Source organism: Salmo salar, chromosome ssa16 (genome assembly GCF_905237065.1).
Source record: "Salmo salar chromosome ssa16, Ssal_v3.1, whole genome shotgun sequence".
Classification (NCBI taxonomy): Eukaryota; Metazoa; Chordata; class Actinopteri; order Salmoniformes; family Salmonidae; genus Salmo; species Salmo salar.
Window position 1 is genome coordinate 35,083,837 of NC_059457.1, and position 18,212 is coordinate 35,102,048.

General features: G+C 41.7%; 2 protein-coding genes across 7 annotated transcripts in view; one reads left to right on the forward strand and one right to left on the reverse strand.

Annotated features, from left to right (window-relative positions):
- The first annotated feature begins 8,604 nt into the window (after positions 1-8,604).
- On the forward strand, positions 8,605-9,840 carry ccl8 (C-C motif chemokine 8). The gene is given in 3 exon segments (NM_001141125.2): positions 8,605-8,976; positions 9,194-9,314; positions 9,492-9,840. Coding segments are annotated over 3 exon segments (318 nt in total). The 5' UTR covers positions 8,605-8,912; the 3' UTR covers positions 9,625-9,840.
- A 3,791-nt stretch (positions 9,841-13,631) lies between these two features.
- LOC106573652 (septin-7) overlaps positions 13,632-18,212 on the reverse strand; it is a 32,027-nt gene continuing 27,446 nt past the window's right edge. For 3 of the 6 annotated variants that reach the window (XM_014148895.2, XM_014148894.2, XM_045697200.1), the window contains exons 9-14: positions 17,708-17,719; positions 14,837-14,888; positions 14,554-14,682; positions 14,136-14,271; positions 13,837-13,982; positions 13,632-13,700 (exon numbers count right to left, since the gene is read on the reverse strand). In XM_014148895.2, the coding sequence (XP_014004370.1) occupies positions 13,661-13,700; positions 13,837-13,982; positions 14,136-14,271; positions 14,554-14,682; positions 14,837-14,888; positions 17,708-17,719 (515 nt within the window). In that variant the 3' untranslated portion in view covers positions 13,632-13,660. The remainder of the gene's footprint in view (positions 13,701-13,836; positions 13,983-14,135; positions 14,272-14,553; positions 14,683-14,836; positions 14,889-17,707; positions 17,720-18,212) is intronic. The other 3 variants (XM_014148897.2, XM_014148896.2, XM_045697201.1) reach the window with 1 other exon arrangement.

Below are 18,212 nucleotides of genomic sequence, written 5' to 3' on the forward strand. Positions count from 1 at the left end.
CTGCCATCAATCCACGGTTTCTGGTTGGGGAAGGTTTTAATTGTCGCCGTGGGTACAACATCATCGATGCACTTGCTAATAAACTCGCTCACTGAATCAGTATATACATCAATGTTGTTGTTCGACGCTATCCTGAACATATCCCACTCCACGTGATCGAAGCAATCTTGAAGCGTGGAATCAGATTGGTCAGACCAGTGTTGAACAGACCTGAGCACTGGCGTTTCCTGTTTTAGTTTCTGTCTATAGGCTGGGAGCAACAAAATGGAGTCGTGGTCAGATTTGCCGAAAGGAGGGCGAGGGAGGGCTTTGTACGCGTCGCGGAAGTTAGAGTAACAATGATCCACAATGATTTTTCCATCCCGGGTCGCACATTCGATATGCTTATAAAATTTAGGGAGCCTTGTTTTCAGATTAGCCTTGTTAAAATAGCCTCAGGATATGTGGTTTCCAGTTTGCATAGAGCCCAATGAAGTTCTTTCAGGGCTGTCGAGGTGTCTGCTTGGGGGGGGGGATGTACACGACTGTGATTATAATCGAAGAGAATTCTCTTGGTAGATAATGCGGTCGGCATTTGATTGTAAGGAATTCTAGGTCAGGTGAAGAAAAGGACTTGAGTTCTTTGAACGCTTTAGCAGGATTCATTCGCTTCACAACTGGCTATGTGATTATTACAGGTCAATGGGTATAACTTTTGTTGACAAATTCGATACCTTTTGGAAACAAAACACATTTTATAAGGAGGATGGGATCCACCCAAATCATATGGGATCCTGGATCCTTTCACAGCACTATAAGGCTGCATTGAGACAATGACTTATCAATGACCCAAGCCCAGCTCAGCTAATCCCTACCATTGTGATGCAGAGTTGTCATAATGCTTCAGCAAATGTACATTACACCACGGGCATCAGTAGACACAATATAAGTAACCTAATTTATGTCCATTCAACTGCCCCGAATGCCTCTACTGATCCTACAGCTATTGTATGCAGTAATCATGTGCCTATGAACCAGATTTATACTGTTAGCACCAAGCCGGTGTGCCCTAGGAGGAAGTCCACTGGTGTGCCGCTCACCCTGCGCTAACATGAAGAACATGAGCACGTCTACTGCTGCTAAGCTTCCCAGTAAAGCAATAAAAGTAAGTCAACTTCCCAGAAGAAAAGTGCTCAGAATAGCCCATGTTAACTTATGTATCTTAAGAAACAAGGTTCATGAAATCAATAATTTGCTAGTAACAGATGGCATTCATATTCTGACTATCTCTGAAACTCACTTAGATCATACCTTTGATGATACAGTGGTAGCAATACAAGGTAATAACATTTACAGAAAATATAGAAATGCCAATGGTGGAGGTGTTGCTGTTTATATTCAGAACCATATTCTTGTAAAGATTAGAGAGGATCTCATGTTAAATACTATTGAAGTAATATGGCTACAGGTTCATCTGCCTCACCTAAAGCCCATTCTGGTGGGAAGCTGCTATAGACCACCAAGGGCTAACAGTCTGTATCTGGATAACATGTGTGAAATGCTTGATAATATATGTGATATCAACAGAGAGGTGTATATTCTGGGTGATTTAAATATTGACTGTCTTTCATCAAGCTGCCCACTCAAGAAAAAGCTTCAAACTGTAACCAGTGCCTGCAACCTGGTTCAGTTTATCAGTCAACCTAGGGTAGTTACAAACAGCACAGGAATGAAATCATCAACATGTATTGATCACATCTTTACTAATGCTGCAGAAATTAACTTGAAAGCAGTATCCAGATCCATTGGATGTTGTGATCACAATATAGTAGCCATATCTAGGAAAACCAAAGTTCCAAAGGCTGGGCCTAATATAGTGTATAAGAGGTCATACAATAAGTTTTGTAGTGATTCCTATGTTATTGATGTAAATAATATTTGTTGGTCCGTGGTGTGTAATGAGGAGCAAACAGACACTGCACTTGACACATTTATGAAATTGCTTATTCCAGTTGCTAATAAGCATGCACCCATTAAGAAAATGACTGTAAAAACGGTTAGGTCCCTATGGATTGATGAGGAATTAAACAATTGTATGGTTGAGAGTGATGGGGCAAAAGGAATGGCAAATAAGTCTGGCTGCACAACCAATTGGCAAACTTATTGAAAATTGAGAAATCATATGACTAAACTGAATAAAAAAGAAGAAACTACACTATGAAACAAAGATAAATGAAATGAAGAATGATAGTGAAAAGCTTTGGAGCACCTTAAATTAAATTCTGGGAAAAAAGGCAAACTCAGCTCATCATTCATTGAATCAGATGGCTCATTCATCACAAAACCAACTGATATTCCTAACTACTTTAATGATTTTTTCATTGGCAAGATTAGCAAACTTAGGCATGATATGCCAGCAACAAATGCTGACACTACACATCCAAGTATATCTGACCAAATTATGAAAGACAAGCATTGTCATTTTCAATTCTGTAAAGTTAGTGTGGAAGAGGCAAAACAATTATTGTTGTCTATCAACAATGACAAGCCACCGGGGTCTGACAACTTGGATGGAAAATTATGGAGGATAATAGAGGCCGATATTGCCACTCCTATTTGCCATATTTTCAATTTAAGCCTACTAGAATGTGTGTGCCCCCAGGCTTGGAGGGGAGCTAAAGTCATTTCGCTACCCAAGAATAGTAAAGCCCCCTTTACAGGCTCAAATAGCCGACCAATCAGCCTGTTACTGACCCTTAGTAAACTTTTGGAAAAAATTGTGTTTGACCAGACACAATGCTATTGTACAGTAAACAAATGTTCAGTATGCTTATAGAGGACATTCAACAAGCACAGCACTTACACAAATGACTGATGATTGTCTGAGAGAAATTGATGATAAAAATATTGTGGCGGCTGTTTTGTTAGACTTCAGTGCGGCTTGTGACATTATCAATCATAGTCTGCTGCTGGCAAAATGTATGTGTTATGGCTTTACACCGCCTGCTATATTGTGGATAAAGAGTTACCTGTCTAACAGAACACAGATGGTGTTCTTTAATGGAAGCCTTTCCAACACAATCCAGGTAGAATCAGGAATTCCCCAAGGCAGCTGTGTAGGCCCATTACTTTTTCAATCTTTACTAATGAATTGCTACTGGCTTTGAGGAAAGCCAGTGTGTCTATGTATGTTGATAACGCAACACTATACATGTCAGCTATGACAGCGACTGAAATGACTGCAACACTTAACAAAGAGTTGCAGTTAGTTTCAGAGTGGTTGGCAAGGAATAGGTTCATCCTAAATATTTCTACAACTAAAAGCATTGTATTTGGGACAAATCATTCACTAAACCCTAAACTTAAACTAAATCTTGTAATAAATAATGTGGAAATTGAGCAAGTTGAGGTGACTAAACTGCTTGGAGTTACCCTGGATTGTAAACTGTCATGGTCAAAACATATTGATACAACAGTAGCTAAGATGGGGAGTTTGTCCATGACAGCACTGCTCTGCCTTCTTGACAATACTGTCAACAAGGCTGGTCCTACAGGCCCTAGTTTTGTCGCAGCTGGACTACTGTTCAGTCGTGTGGTCAGGTGCCACAAAGAAGGACTTAGGAAAATTGTAATTGGTTCAGAACAGGGCAGCATGCCTGGCCCTTAGATGTACACAGAGAGCTAATATTAATAATATGCATGTCAAGCTCTCCTGGCTCAAAGTGGAGGAGAGATTGACTTCATCACTGCTTGTATTTATGATAGGTATTGACATGTTGAATGCACCGAGCTGTCTGTTTGAACTACTGGGGCATATCTCGGACACCCATGCATACCCCACAAGACATGCCAGAAGAGATCTCTTCACAGTCCCCAAGTCCAAAACAGACTATGGAAGGTGCACAGTACTACATAGAGCCATGACTACAGCGAACTCTATTCCACATCAAGTAACTCATGCAAGCAGTAAAATTTTATTTAAAAAACAGATAAAAAAAAACACCTTATGGAACAGCGGGGACTGTGAAGCTACACAAACATTGGCACAGACACATGCATACACACGATAGCATACACACTATACACACACGTACACATGGATTTTGTATTGTATATATGTGGTAGTGGTGGAGTAGGGGCCTGTGGGCACACAGTGTGTTGTGAATGTATTGTAATTTTTTTTAAATTGTATAAACTGCCTTAATTTTGCTGGACCCCAGGAAGAGTAGCTGATGCATTGGCAGCAGCTAATGGGGATTCATAATAAATACAAATCAAGATGTAAACATGTGCCCGTTATAGCGCCACCGTGTGGTCGATATGAATGTTCTCGCATATGTTGCGTCTTGACAGTGTTTGCAATGTGTACCAAATTGTGTTACAATACGAATATCCTTGACTGAGTCATACTTTAGGTCAAACGGGGTGAGGGGTGTGACCTTTCAAAGTTAGCTTTTTCAATCTCTTGTTATACCTTCACCATCTGGCCAATCAGTGTAATTTAGTAAATGCCGGATCTCTATGGCAAGACCATCATTCACACAAGTGTCGTCAAAATCGGGCCAGTGTTGGCTGAGATATCACATTTGACTAAAATAATAATGAGAACGTGTATGGACGGAGATAGATCCACAGTCCCCTCCCTGATTTAATTGTGGGGGACAACAAATCCCAAACACATTCTACATTCATTTAACATTGATTGAACATACATGCGAGGTCTGAAGTAGTCTCATTAGCATTATTGCAGAATACCAATGATTAACTGTCTGTGGAAATTGTTGAGGGTTGAAAATGATGGGTTGCAAGTGTGTGGGAGTCAGCCTGATATGAAAATGCTACTGTATGTATGTGTGTAAAAAATATCTGATAAGATCTGTTGTCTGTACAATCTCCACTTGTCACAGACAGCTCCACACCACAGACTTCTGCAACAGCGGCCTACACTGACATTTTCACAGTGTTGGGGAGTAGTGAACTATATGTAGTTCAACTAGTAATTTAACAACATTTTGCAGTAGCTTGGTGGTAGTTTAACTAAATTCAAATATAGATAGTGTTTTCAGTAGTTAATTACTTTTTTGCCATGTAGCGGTGTAGCTAACTACTGGAACTACACACCTTACTAATTATCACTTGAAACATTGTTTTTGTGTTTAATAGGATAAATTACACATTCTGTTATTATATGACCCCAAAGTGTCTTGTAATTACATGTTATAGTCTTTTACATTTCAGATTTACATATGATAATTTTTCACAAAGTAGTTTGGAGGTAGTAAACTACTTTTTCAAAGTAACTTTAGTTGAGTAAACTATATTTTTGTAGGGCTAGCTTAAGTGTAGCTTAACTTCTTCCAGTGTGAAGTAATTGGTAGCTATATATATAGTGCATTCAGAAAGTACTACTCAGTACTTTGTTGAAGCACCTTTGGCAGTGATTACAGCCTTGTGCCTTCTTGGGTATGACGCTATAAGCTTAGCACACCTGTATTTGGGGAATTTATCCCATTCTTCTCTGTAGATCCTCTCAAGCTCTGTCAGGTTAGATGGGGTGCTTCGGTGCACAGCTATTTTCAGCTCTCTCAGCTCGCCCCAGTCCGAGGTCCTGAGCAGGTTTTCATCAAGGATCTCTCTGTACTTTGCTCCGGTCATCTTACCTTCAACCATGACTAGTCACCCAGTCCCTGCCGCTGAAAATAATCCCCACAGCATCATGCTGCCATAACCATGCTTCACCTTAGGGGTGGTGCCAGTTTTCCTCCAAACGTGATGCTTGGCATTCAGGCCAAAGAGTTCAATCTTGGTTTCATCAGACCAGAGAATCTTGTTTCTCATGGAAAACTCCAAGTGGGCTGACATGCCTTTTACTGAGGAGTGGCTTCTGTCTGGCCACTCTACCATAAAGGCCTGATTGGTGGAGTGCTGCAGAGATGGTTGTCCTTCTAGAACTCTGGAGCTCTGTCAGAGTGACCATCGGGTTCTTGGTCACCTCCCTGACCAAGGCCCTTCTCCCCCGATTGCTCAGTTTGGCCTGGCGGCCAGCTCTAGGAAGAGTCTTGGTGGTTCCAAACTTCAACCATTTAAGAATGATGGAGGGCAGTCTTCATGAGGACCTTTAATGCTGCATAATTGTTTTTGGTACCCTTCCCCAGATCTGTGCCTTGACACAATCCTGTCTCTAAGCTCCAAGGACAATTGCTTCGACCTCATGGCGTGGTTTTTGGTCTGACATGCCCTGTCAACTGTGGGACCTTATATAGACAGGCGTGTGCCTTTCCAAATCATATCCAATCAATTGAATTTAACACAGGTGGACTCCAATCAAGTTGTAGAAACATCTAAAGGATGATCAATGGAAACAGAATGCACCTGAGCTCAATTTTGAGTTTCATAGCAAAAGGTCTGAATACATATGTAAATAAGGTATTTCTGTTTTATTTTTTCATAAATTTGCAAACATTTCTAAAAACCTGTTTTCCCTTTGTCATTATGGGGTAGGTATTGTGTGTATATGGATGAGAAAAAAAAATGATTTAATACATTTTAGAATAAGGCTGGAACATAACAAAATGTGGAAAAAGTCAGAAGTCTGAGTACTTTCCGAATGCACTATATATAACTATATTTTCAGAGTAGCTTCCCCAACACTTCCTTTTCACAACCATTTGAAAAAAAAATACCTTAAATAGAAAATTCTTGGGGGTTTCCTGATGTCATGGGTATCATTTGACCAAATGGTTGTACAGTAGACCTAGCATGCATATATACAGTGCATTCGGAAAGTATTCAAACCCCTTTACTTTCTACACATTTTGTTACGTTACAGTCTTAATCTAAAATAGATTAAATATATTTTTTCTCAATCTACACACAATACCCCATAATGATAAAGCAAAAACAGTTTAGATTTTTGTTGCACTTTATTACAAATAAAAAACAGAAATACCTTATTTACATAAGTATTTAGACCCTTTGCTTTGAGACTCAAAATTGAGCTCAGGTGCATCCTGTTTCCATTGATCATCCTTGAGATATTTCTACAACTTGATTGGAGTCCACCTGTGGTAAATTCAATTGATTGGACCTAATTTGGAAAGGCACACACCTGGCTATATAAGGTCACACAGTTGACAGTGCACGTCAGACCAAATACCAGATCATGAGGTCGAAGGAATTCTCCGTAGAGCGCAGAGACAGGATTGTGTCGAGGCACAGATCTGGGGAAGGGTATGAAAACATTTCTGCAGCATTGAACGTCGCCAACAACACAGTGGCCTCCATCATTCTTAAATGGTTGAAGTTTGGAACCACCAAGACTCTTCCTAGAGCTGGCCACCAGGCCAAACTGAGCAATCGGGGGAGAAGAGCCTTGGTCAGGGAGGTGACCAAGAACCCGATGGTCACTCTGACATAGCTCCAGAGTTCCTCTGTGGAAATGGGAGAACCTTCCAGAAGGACAACCATCTCTGCAGCACTCCACCAATCAGGCCTTTATGGTAGTGTGGCCAGACGGAAGCCACTCCTCAGTAAAAGGCACATGACAGCCGCTTGGAGTTTGCCAAAAGGCATCTAAAGGACTCTCAGACCATGAGAAACAAGATTCTCTGGTCTGATGAAACCAAGACTTTGGCCTGAATTCCAAGCGTCACTTCTGGAGGAAACCTGGTACCATCCCTACGGTGAAGCATGGTGGTGGCAGCGTCATGCTGTGGGGATGTTTTTCAGCAGCAGGGAGTGGGAGACTAGTCAGGATTGAGGGAAAGAAGAACGGAGCAAAGTACAGAGAGATCCTTGATGAAAACCTGCTTCTGAGCGCTCAGGATCTTAGACTGGGGCAAAGGTTCACCTTCCAACAGGACAACAACCCTAAGCACACAGTCAAGACAACACAGGAGTGGCTTCGACAAGTATCTGAATGTCCTTGAATGGCCCAGCCAGAGCCCGGACATGAACCCGATCGAACATCTCTGGAGAGACCTGAAAATTGCTGTGCAGCGACACTCCCCATCCAACCTGACAGAGCTTGAGAGGATCTACAGAGAAGAATGCGAGAATCTCTCCAAATACAGGTGTGCCAACCTTGTAGTATCATACCCACGAAGACTCGAAGGCTGTAATTGCTGCCAAAGGTGCTTCAACAAAGTACTGAGTAAAGGGTCTGAATACTTATGTAAATGTGATATTTCAGTAATTTATTTTGTTTGTTGCAGAAATGTCTTAAAAAAACTGCTTTTGCTTTGTAATTATGGGGTATTGTGTGTAGATTGATAATGGAAAAAAACAATTGAATCCATTTTAGAATAAGGTTGTAACGTAACAAAATGTGGAAGTCGTCAAGGGATCTGAATACTTTCCGAATGCACTGTACATCTCAATATTGTTTGTTATTAAGGCTTGTGGTGATCATAATTGTAGTCATTTTTTACTTATTACAACTAAATAATGCAAGAGGACAACAGAATGTTCAGCTTCTTCTAAGACTGTTAAATGAATGTTGTTTGATGATGGCATAGCTTCAAATAGCTGATACAGTGTGACCCATTACTGCTTCGACTTTTTGTGATGATTCGTCATTTGCTTTCCGGTGACAAAGGGTTGCTAGAGATCATTTGCAAGCACTGTGGTGGCACTGCATTTAATCTTATCTTCTTTGCCTCGTATTTAGTCCCCTGCCTCTCAAAAAGGAAGTGACAAGGCAGTAGAATATAAAGATGATAGATATTGTAGTGGTTGGCAGGCTATGGGGGTGTATGGAAATTGGACATTGTAATGGCATTCTCTTCTAGGAAATATTAATATAACTCTGGAAGTTCCATCATACATCTTGACAGTATTTATATGAGGAGATGTAACCCTTATGGACTCAGACTACAGAGGAACCAAGACAAAGACAGGTCAAAAGCCAGACTTTCGACACATCTCAAATCATCATGAAGACTACCTGCTTGGCTCTTGGGTTATTGCTGCTGACAGTAACCCAGTCCTATGCTATCCGTAAGTTCATTAAGTTTTCATGAGGATTGTGCAGAAATTTGTAACCAATGTGTGCTTATATGCCCTTTTATAACTTGGCTAGGTGACTCCTTTCATGATTTTGATTATATACCTGTAAAGAGCTTGTCATACTTTTCTTGGGTCAGTTGCCCTATGGCTTACGCTAGGAAATAGAAATCAAAGGATGTTCTAATTGACACAACTTATTCCCCCACAGCTCTTGGACTGGAGTCCTCACCTGACAGCTGCTGTTTCAGCTTCTCCAAAATGAGAGTACCCATCAAGAAGATCGACTCCGTTCAGAAGACTCACAGTGGATGCCCCCAACCAGCATTTGTGTAAGTGTTTGTTCCCCTTCTTCTGATGCCACAGTCCAAAAGGACAACTGCTTAGTTTGATGCCCTAGCATTGTCTCAGTTATGGAAGACTGAAGACTTTCACTGACTTGCAACAATCATACAAGCAATAGAACCCGCCTGATGTTTCTCTTTTGTACCATTATCCCTCTACAACAGGGTCAAAACTGTTGAGGGCAGAGGGATTTGCTACCAGTCGAGTGTGCTGTGGGTACAGAAAGCCTTCAACCGGGTCAAGCAGCCAGCAGCTGTGGCCACAAGTAGTGGCATTGAGGGTTCCAGTCATCCTTGATAGCCTCATCATGACTCAAGCCTCAAGACTATTCTGTCATCAACATGCAAGCAATGCATTCTAAGAGACATGTTTATCACTTAGAATGCAGAAATTACTATTTTGCAATATATGGAATTGGGAAAGGAGTGTTAGGATGTACAAACATGTTTTTGTGTATGTGAATACTGTATGTAAGAATCCACTGCTTAAATAAAATGAGAAAACATTTGACTTAAACATAAGTCTCATCTTTAATATAATAATGTACAGTTAGATAGAGAACAGATGATAAAAGGAAGAACCGAATAAAGCTGAAAACAGTGTACATAGAAAAAAAATATATAAACCAAAAAACAACTCCTAAAGTTATGACTACCTTTTAACAGTGGTTTCTAGGATAAGGGATTGGTTAAAGTACTATTTAGAAAAAGTTTGTTTCAGAAGTTTGCTCAACTGAGCCTTTTACTGACCAGTGTAGGTTGGGTCAAAGGTTGTCTTCTGTTAATTCACAGGGATTTTGAGTTTGTGTTCAGTTGTGAATTATAACAATTTAGTCATTTCCATTATGAATGTGAACCAGAGAAGAAGTACAGGGGTTAGATATTAGATGTGTGTTGTACGCGTCTGTCCCTTTTGCATGTCTTCGATGCATCTGTTAAGATTATACAGGTTTGTAAAATCAAGACTAGGCTAAAATATTAGCTTATGAACCACTTACTGTAATGATCCTACTGGGTTTAAGAAATCTTAGTTCTCCAACCATACATTATATATTAAAATAAAACTTGACGATCCTCAGAGAGGTAAGGGTTTTGAGGTGTCACACAGTGTGGCTTAGTGTTAGTCTCACCATGCGTTTGGGACAAACCCATGCATATAGAGCTTTCAGCACAGTCTTTAGAACAGAGGACGCGACAGGGAGAGAGAGGACGCGACAGGGAGAGAGAGGACGCGACAGGGAGAGAGAGGACGCGACAGGGAGAGAGAGGACGCGACAGGGAGAGAGAGGACGCGACAGGGAGAGAGAGGACGCGACAGGACGCGACAGGGAGAGAGAGGACGCGACAGGGAGAGAGAGGACGCGACAGGGAGAGAGGACAAGGGATATATAGGGCTTTAGGTTCAGGGCTTCCACAAAATCCATCACTTCACATATAAAACATCATCACGATTATCATTCTTTTAGACACCCATGCAATTTGTGTAATATCATCTATATAAGAGGGACATGATTATCTACTTCAGTATCCAGATAATGTTGCTATGACACTGACAATGTTCCTGTTAACGTTACATGTGTGTTCCATTAGTAAAAATCGGAGGCATGGTTCTGATTGCATTATCAGGCATTATCTAGGACCTCAAACACATAGTTTACAGTTATACACACTAGAGGTCGACCGATTAAACGGAATGGCCGATTAATTAGGGCCGATTTCGAGTTTTCATAACAATCGGTAATCGGTATTTTTGGCCACCGATTTGCCGATTTAATATATATTTTTTTATATAAATATTTTTTAACCAGGCAAGTCAGTTAAGAACACATTCGTATTTTCAATGACGGCCTAGGAACGGTGGGTTAACTGCCTTGTTCAGGGGCAGAACGACAGATTTTTACCTTGTCAGCTTGGGGATTCAATCTTGCAACCTTAGGGTTAACTAGTCCAACGCTCTAACCACCTGCTTTACATTGCACTCCACGAGGAGCCTGCCTGTTATGCGAATGCAGTAAGAAGCCAAGGTAAGTTGCTAGCTAGCATTAAACTTATCTTATAAAAAAACAATCAATCAATCATAATCACTAGTTAACTACACATGGTTGATGATATTACTAGTTTATCTAGCCTGTCCTGCGTTGCATATAATCGATGCGGTGCGCATTCGCGAAAAAGGACTGTCGTTGCTCCAACGTGTACCTAACCATAAACATCAATGCCTTTCTTAAAATCAATACACAGAAGTATATATTTTTAAACCTGCATATTTAGCTAAAAGAAATCCAGGTTAGCAGGCAATATTAATCAGGTGAAATTGTGTCACTTCTCTTCCGTTCATTGCACGCAGAGTCAGGGTATATGCAACAGTTTGGGCCGCCTGGCTCGTTGTGAACTAATTTGCCAGAATGTTACGTAATTATGACATAACATTGAAGGTTGTGCAATGTAATAGGAATATTTAGATTTATGGATGCCACCCGTTAGATAAAATACGGAATGGTTCCGTATTTCACTGAAAGAATAAACGTGATAGTTTCCGGATTCGACCATATTAATGACCTAAGGCTCGTATTTCTGTGTGTTATTATGTTATAATCAAGTCTATGATTTGATAGAGCAGTCTGCCTGAGCGGTGGTAGGCAGCAGCAGGCTCGTAAGCATTCATTCAAACAGCACTTTACTGCGTTTTGCCAGCAGCTCTTCGCTGTGCTTCAAGCATTGCGCTGTTTATGACTTCAAGCCTATCAACTCCCAAGATTAGGCTGGTGTAACCGATATGAAATGGCTAGCTAGTTAGCGGGTGCGCGCTAATAGCGTTTCAAACGTCACTCGCTCTGAGACTTGGAATGGTTGTTTCCCTTGCTCTGCATGGGTAACGCTGCTTCGAGGGTGGCTGTTGTCGATGTGTTCCTGGTTCGAGCGAGGAGAGGGACGGAAGCTATACTGTTACACTGGCAATACTAAAGTGCCTGTAAGAACATCCAATAGTCAAAGGTATATGAAATACAAATTGTATAGAGAGAAATAGTCCTATAATTCCTATAATAACTACAACTTAAAACCTCTTACCAGGGAATATTGAAGACTCATGTTAAAAGGAAACACCAGCTTGTATATGTTCTCATGTTCTGAGCAAGGAACTTAAACGTTAGCTTTTTTACATGGCACATAATGCACTTTTACTTTCTTCTCCATCACTTTGTTTTTGCATTATTTAAACCAAATTAAACATGTTTCATTATTTAATTGAGGCTAAACTGATTTTATTGATGTATTATATTAAGTTAAAATAAGTGTTAATTCAGTATTGTTGTAATTGTCATTCTTAGAAATAAATAAATAAAAACCGGCCGATTAATCGGTATCGGTTTTTTCGGTCTTCCAATAATCAGTATCGGCGTTGAAAAAAAATCATAATCGGTCGACCTCTAATACACACACAGGCAGACGCACGCGCACACACACACGCGCGCGCACACACGCGCACACACACACAGGCAGATGCGCGCACACACACATTTGAGAAAGGTCATCCCTTTTCCTGAACCTGGGTTATTCATCTTGACATGGCTTTTCACTGTCATCATTCCACACAATTATTTTCCTTTTTTCTTGTACTCTCCGACCTGACTCAAACCCTTAATGACCACCTACATTGTCCCCCCCTGTACACACACTCCCAAGTGTGGTGTTTAACATGCACATGTACCAGGTGTTCGGGGAATTTCAGACTGTATATGATTATGTGTTTACACATGTCACAATGGAGTGTGCTTGTGAATAGTCTAAGACTTGAGCTGCCTCTGCTGGAAGAAACAGGCGAGTTAAGTGGCCAGAGCAGCATCTAGAAAACAGTCTGTAGTACACTTGTGTAAAGGATGACTACGCATGGTGCCTGCCATGTGTAAAACTACAAAGATCAGAGGGACATCATTTCCTCCATGTCAAGAATAGGCATTGACTTTCACATTCACATTCATTCCCACATAAAAGGTTAAGGTTTTGGCAGAGACTCCAAGAGAGCGATGTGGCTGTGTGTGTGTGTGCGATGTGGCTGTGTGTGTGTGTGTGTGTGTGTAGTGGTGTACGAGTGTGTAATTGGGGTGTGTTGTTGTATGTACTGTATGAGAGTGAGTTAGTGATGTGCGAGGTCCATGTCTGACATGTACTGCAAGAGAAACATACATTCGGAATGTTGGTATGGAATGTCTACTATAGTACAATATGTGTGTGTGTGTGTGTGTGGTGTGGTTTGCGGGTTACAGATTGTGTGACAATCTAAAAGGATGTAAAAACAAGTTTGTAATATTTCATTGGAGGAATAGGTTCAACTCTTAAAAGATTTTTCCTTTCTTTTTGTTCTTTTCCATGGTCCTGTAAAAAGAGACGAAGGGAAAGGGAGATTTCACATTTCAGCATTGCATTACATTGAGAGAAATAGATAAAACATACTATATGTTTGTCTGAGAGAAAAAAAGAGCAAGGATGAGTAAATGTGTCAGCCACTTACTTAGAAGCGTCAAGTTTCTGCTGCTCCAGTATACGTTGCTGAGCCTCCCAGTTGGACTTCTCTTCCTCATGGTGGCGCTTCTTCTCCTCCAGTTCCTTATACTGAGCCTCCAAGTTCTTTTTCATCTGCTCGTGGCGTCGCTCCAGCTGAGAAGGGAAGGGAGGCAAAAACTTACTAAGACACAAATACACCCCCACACAGACAAACACTCTCTCTACCTCTCCTGTCCCCATTGGTTCACACACACACACACACACACACACACACACACACACACACACACACACACACACACACACCTCGGCCTCAGAGTCCTTCAGTTTCTGTTTCTTCTCCTTGACCTTCATCTCGAACACCTGCTCCATCTCAGTCTCCATCTTCTTCATCTTCATGACATGTTCCCTCCGCTCCTCCTCCATCTGGGCCAGGGGGCTCCTACAGGTCAAAGGTGAGAGACCAGACAACAAGCATCACTAACAGTGACCAGTGATTCATGAATCACATCTAATATAGTCTTGTCAACTGTCACTTAACGACAGTATGACAATACCTTACTTAAAGTATCAAACCAAAGGTTCATCTATGAAATAAGCTTCCTAGCAAATTAATGATATTGCTATTTGTTCTCTTAACATCATTTAGATTATTACTGTCTGAATACTATTCAACATATCAGATCTGTGGTATTTCCTCTGATGATTAAGGTCTCTCTCCTACCTGGTCATTTGGTTCTTGGTCTTGCTGGTGTCCACTCCTCCATTGCAGGTGACGGCAGCAAGCTTCCTGCTGCGGTAGTTCTCATAGTGGACGTTGTTGGTCACATCCTTCAGATCTTGCATATGGGTCCTACAGGAGGGAATTGGTAATGTTATCTCAAATAACGATATCACAAATTATAGCGATATCACTGTACATACTGTAAATGCTGCGGTATGTATCACTGTACATACTGTAAATGCTGCGGTATGTATCACTTTGACATGCATCCTCCGTCTCTCACCTGATCAGCATGTTCCGTAAGACAGTAAAGTCACAGTGCTCCCCGTTCTCCACTGAAACAGGAAGAGATGTCAGAGACCTTTTGAGATGAATCTCATCACACGGCCAGCCATCATTACTGTGTCTACTGGTAGAATACACACCACTTCCCAGAGTTCCCAATAATAATTTGTGTCTAACGACATCACAAAGGCTCTCGGATCAAACGGGACAATATCTACTTCTGAAGCCAAAAAGCACTGGGTCACTCAGCTAGTCAAGTGTACAATCTAAACACAGCCTATTAGCTGATGAGACAGTTAGGTAGTCAAACACAGTCAACACACAAATTCATGAGCCAAAAGGAGCCATGCTCAGTCAGTCAGACTGTTCACTGAGCAGACACATTGTTTAGTTTACACACAGACACAGTCAAACCTATCACTGCTTGCTAACACAGAGACCGGACATCTCACTGGACCACCGTTCAGACAGACATTCAGTAGTATACATGGAGTAAACAACAACAGGCAGACAGACAAACATCTCACCGATCAGACAGACTACTGCCCTAAGCCATTCCTTTCAGCTGATTAGATGGCCATACAGTCTCTCTGCTCAGACAAACACACGGTTAGAAGATCACATGGGATTCTGGAAAAGGACTGCAGAGATGCTATGCTGCTGCTGAGGATGTGGATTGCTCCTCTTTCCTGATCAAAACATGGCTCCTCTCCCCAGGCCCCACCTCCTCTAGGGCTAAACCCAATATGCATCCCGCTGGACCTCAGGAGGAGGACACCTTACCATGATGAGGTGCATGCATAGAGCCCCGCCTGCCAACCAATCCCCGGATGACACCTACCTGAGTGACTTCTGACGGAGGGAGGGAAGGGCACACAGGAGCCCAGGTCCTGCCCAGGTGATCCCCATAACCCGAGTCTGTCCACCCTGACTGTCTACTGAACCAGGGGTTACATGAGGGGGTATATGATGGCTGGCAGGGCAGGCCAGCCTCAGTGATGGGACGGGAGTGGAGGAGGGTTGGGTTCACAGGGTGATAGGGACACAACAAAGAAGGGTTGTAGCTCTGATGGAAAGATACACCCTCGGCCGATTGTCTGAAAACTCCTGATGTATGCTGGACTGAATGGTTGTTGCTCCCTCACTGTTCAGTGCTCTGACGTTAAAACAACAGAAATATCGCGAGCAAGAGGTCAGCTGCCCATCTGGAGTTTTAAGCTTTAGCTACGAATGTTTGTTAGGTTATGATACATGCATGGATGTTTCCATTGAATGAGCCAAGAGCAGTGAAAAATGTCTTCGCTCATGACCAGGTACTTATTGTAAAATGCTCTATGCATCAATATGCAATGTATACTGAACAAAAATATGAACGCAACATGTAAAGTGTTGGACCCATGTTTCATGAGCTGAAATAAAAGATCCCATAAATGTTTCATACACACAAAAAGCTTATTTCTCTAAACTTTTACACACAAATTTGTTTACATCCCTGTTAGTGAGAATTTCTCCTTTGCCAAGATGTTCCATCCACCTGAAAGGTGTGGCATATATCAAGAAGCTGATTAAACAACATGATCATTACATAGGTGCACCTTGTGCTGGGGACAATAAAATGCCACTATAATGTGCAGTTTTGTCACACAACACAATACCACAGATGTCTTAAGTTGAGGGAGTGTGCAATTGGCATGCTGACTGCAGGAATGTCCACCAGAGCTGTTGCCAGAGAATTTAAATGTTCATTTCTCTACCATAAGCCACCTCCAATGTCGTTTTAGAGAATTTGGCAGTACATCCAACCGGCCTCACACTGCAAACCACTTGTAACCATGTCAGCACAGGACCTCCACATCCGGCATATTTTAATTTATTTTTTGTACCTTTATTTAATTTGGCAAGTCAGTTAAGAACAAATTCTTATTTACAATGACGGCCTACCCCGGCAAAACCCGGACGACGCTGGGCCAATTGTGCGCCAGCCTCTATGGGACTCCCAATCACGGCCGGATGTGAAACAGCCAGAATTCGAACCAGAGACTGTAGTGACGCCTCTTGCACTGAGATGCAGTGCCTTAGACCGCTGCGCCACTCGGGAGTCATCTTCACCTGCCGGATCGTCTGAGGAGGGGTATAGGGGTGCTGAGTAGTATTTCTGTCTGTAATAAAGCCCCTGTGGAGAAAAAACTAATTGTGATTGGCTGGGCCTGGCTCCCAAGCGGGTGGGCCTACGCCCTCCCAGGCCCACCCATGGCTGCTCCCCAGTCATGTGAAATGCATAGCTTAGGGCCTAATTTATTTATTTCAATTGACTGATTTCCTTCTATGAACTGTAACTCAGTAAAATCCTTGAACTTGTTGCATGTTGGGTTTTTATTTTTGTTCAGTATACTAGTGATCGACCCCCTGTGGACACAGAGTGCAACTACAGGTATGGAGTGCCAGCAAACAGCATCATGGCACCAGGATTTAGAGCAAGATTGTGTAGCTATATACGTGAGCGAATATTTGTAGAGTATGCATGCAAAATGTGTACACATTGACATTATGTATACAGTAAGTTTGTGCAAATGCGCCTTTATCTCTTAACATGTCTATAATTGTATGAGTGTGGCCAAATGATGACTAAAACAGATAAAGGTGGCTCATGCAGTTTTGGAAAATGTATGACTTTTTATGTTACGATAATTAGGCACCTATAAACATAAGTTAGAGGGTGATTTAGCTTTATTCTAGGAGTAGCGTCAGCACTGAACAAACAGTTGTTTTCTCCATGACCATCAATCTAATGTCATAGCAACATAAAGGCGAAGAGGGGAGGAAGCCCTGAGGGAGAGTAGTAGAGAAAGTGAGAGATGGTTTTGTTTACCAAAAATGCCCTCTGTCAGTCATGGAAAAGAATAGATGGAAAGGAAAAAGAGAAAAGAAAGAATGAAAAAGTCAGAGTGATAAACGGTCGACCACAGAGCAACACTTGAAAATGAAAAAAAATAGTCTTTCAGGGGACTAAAAACAAAAGAAAATCAAGTGGAGAACAACAACAACGATCCATTGTGGCCAATGATGAAAAAAACAGGGTGACAGTCTTTCTCTCTGATGTCAGTGGGTGGTACAGTACAGTGTTTACTGTCAGGGGGACCATGATACCCTATTAGATCCCTGTCCCCCTTTTCCAGAATCCCTGTCAGACACACTATCTGGGGGGGGGGTCCTGGAAGACCATGCAGCTTCCCTACACTGGATCTCCACACTCCTGTACTCCATCCTCAAGCATGGCACAGTGTGTGACATTAATAAAGAGCATTCTTCAGTACAACCCTCAACAACATCATGCCAATATCTCGTCTCATCTGAGCCAGAGAACCCAGCCCGGA